The sequence below is a fragment of the Saprolegnia parasitica genome, assembly GCF_000151545.1.
Source record: "Saprolegnia parasitica CBS 223.65 unplaced genomic scaffold supercont2.1324, whole genome shotgun sequence".
NCBI lineage: Eukaryota > Oomycota > Saprolegniomycetes > Saprolegniales > Saprolegniaceae > Saprolegnia > Saprolegnia parasitica.
In genome coordinates, this window is record NW_012157718.1 from 1 (window position 1) to 2,135 (window position 2,135).

General features: G+C 53.9%; 2 protein-coding genes across 2 annotated transcripts; one reads left to right on the forward strand and one right to left on the reverse strand.

Moving 5' to 3' along the window:
• Positions 1-111: 111 nt before the first annotated feature.
• SPRG_18602 (hypothetical protein) lies at positions 112-1,608 on the forward strand (the record flags this gene model as incomplete). Its single annotated transcript, XM_012358041.1, has 10 exons — positions 112-187; positions 233-381; positions 431-508; positions 552-594; positions 650-701; positions 749-812; positions 863-894; positions 940-1,017; positions 1,072-1,306; positions 1,354-1,608. Coding segments are annotated over 10 exons (1,019 nt in total), but the record flags the coding sequence as incomplete, so codon positions are not given.
• Positions 1,609-1,611: 3 nt separating this feature from the next.
• SPRG_18603 (hypothetical protein) lies at positions 1,612-1,963 on the reverse strand (the record flags this gene model as incomplete). The annotated part of the gene is made up of 2 exons (XM_012358042.1): positions 1,784-1,963; positions 1,612-1,730 (listed from the first exon to the last, which is right to left on the reverse strand). Exons 1-2 carry the CDS (start codon positions 1,908-1,910, stop codon positions 1,612-1,614), a joined length of 246 nt encoding a protein of 81 aa, XP_012213432.1. The 5' UTR covers positions 1,911-1,963.
• Positions 1,964-2,135: the final 172 nt, after the last annotated feature.

Sequence of the window (2,135 nt, forward strand, 5' to 3'; positions counted from 1 at the left end):
GACACTAGGCTTGCTTCTGGAGCTCTATGACGAGCTCATGGAGCACGAACTCACGTTTTACGGCACGATTCATGTTTTCTTGAAGCACACGTGGTTTATATTAAACGATAGACATGATCGACATGGTTTCGGAGGTCGATTGCTTCCTCTCTCTGGCCCGAGCTGCGCGCGAGTTCAATTTTACTCGGTGAGAGTACTTTTGCACCGAAATAAGATTGATCAATGAGGCTAGTCCTGTTATGTGCGAAGAAATCACATTCGTCGCCAAGACCGCGCGGCATCCGCTGCAAGAGCTCACGGTCGAGTCGTACATCCCCAACGACGTCTCGCTTGATACCACAACGGGCTTGATCCACGTTCTCACGGGTGAAAACGGGTCCGGTATGCTCTTTGATACCTCAAGCGTTGTGTGAACAAGGCTGTATGGCAGGCAAATCCGTCTACTTGAAAATGGTCGGCGTGCTGCAGTACATGGCCCAAATTGGATCCTTCATCCCAGTGTCGGAAGGTAGACAATCACTTGGAGAAACGCGAACTGCATCATTGTCCAGCCCGCATTGGCATCGTGACCAAGCTCTTCACACGCATTCAGAGGTACGCCATGCCTCATCTTGCGCCATTGGTGTAATGAATGTGGCTTTGAAAAAAGCTTCGAGACCGTGCTACTGTCGCACAGCTCGTTTACGATCGACTGCAATCAAGTACGTGCTCTATCCCTAATCGTGGTTGTGAGTTCTCGTTTCCAAAGATTGCAACAATGCTCCGCCATTGCGATGAGCGCAGCCTGCTGCTCATTGACGAATTCGGCAAAGGTAAACAGTATTGATCAAAATACAATCAGTTGTCTTACGGGCTGAATCAGGCACGTCCGCGATTGACGGCGTTTGCCTTCTGGTATACCAATTTGCCAACATGCATTGCGCAACGAACATGGTGTAGGCGGCAGTGCTCAAGGACCTCAAAGACACCGTCCTGCGCCACGGCGGCCCCAAGATCCTCACGACGACCCACTTTTTGGTTTGCTTTTCACTACTAGTACCTGGTATCAGCAGAAGCACACGCCACACGTAGGAAATCTTCCAAGAAGCCTACTTGCGCGACCACTTGGAATTTCGCGAAGTGCACCAAATCGAGTGCAAAGACCAAGCCCAAATCATTGAGGAGACGTCGACGATCGCTTGCTTTGTCATGTCCTCCGTGGCGATCAACGTGGCGACAAAGGGCAATGTGCCAACCGCAGCCCTTTTCGAAGTCATTCCGGGCATTGCGACCTCGAGCAATGCGTTTCGCTGCGCGACCATCGCAGGTATCCGCATGAATCTAGCGAGCATTCAAGATTCCATGCTGCATCAGGAGTCGACGAGCGCGTCCTGACACGCGCTCATGACATTCTCGACTGTCGCCGGTCCAAGACACCGATTGCGCCGTCGGCAGACACCAACAACCGCGACGAGGCGTTCGAAGTCTTGACGATGCTGTTTGTCAACGAGGCCAACTGGCTCAATGCGTCGAGTTCGTCGCTTCACGCGCTTCTCGACCAAGCCCGCTCCATCTCGCTCGACTAAAACACGCAGCGTATGCATTCAAATATAGTACTCGTATGGTCCAACATCACGCGTCGAGCACCGTAAAGTCCAAGATGGCTTCCGTGTCAAACAGACCGTTGCTTGTGTCGTCGAGGTAGATTTCTTCCGGCGTCGGCGGCGTCGACCGCCACATGCTCTCGGGCTCTACACACCGCGGCATGAAGCGAACCAAGCTCAAGAAGACATGGTCACGATACCGAAGGTTGTGTCAATGGACGCTTCCAGAGGCAGCGACGCAGTCGCCTTGTCCCGCTCTGCTTCTTTTGCGGCTTCGTCTTTCCACGCTTGTACTTGCGCATCGAGCTGGTCGTGGAGTCTCTGCATGTAGTACGCGTCATCGTTTGTCGAGACGCCACCGTGCGCGAGCTCAATGTCCTACACACTCTGAGTTGCTCACGTACGCAAGAGGGGTACGGTACGTTGTCGGCGGATGCGCGCACAGGCGAGGCGCCATCGACAGCTGGTGCAGCACTCGCCTTGCGCGTCGTAGAGGCGTCGACCGGCGTTAAGAAGCGCTGGCCTTTGCCCGCAGCTGCAAAGTGCGTGCTG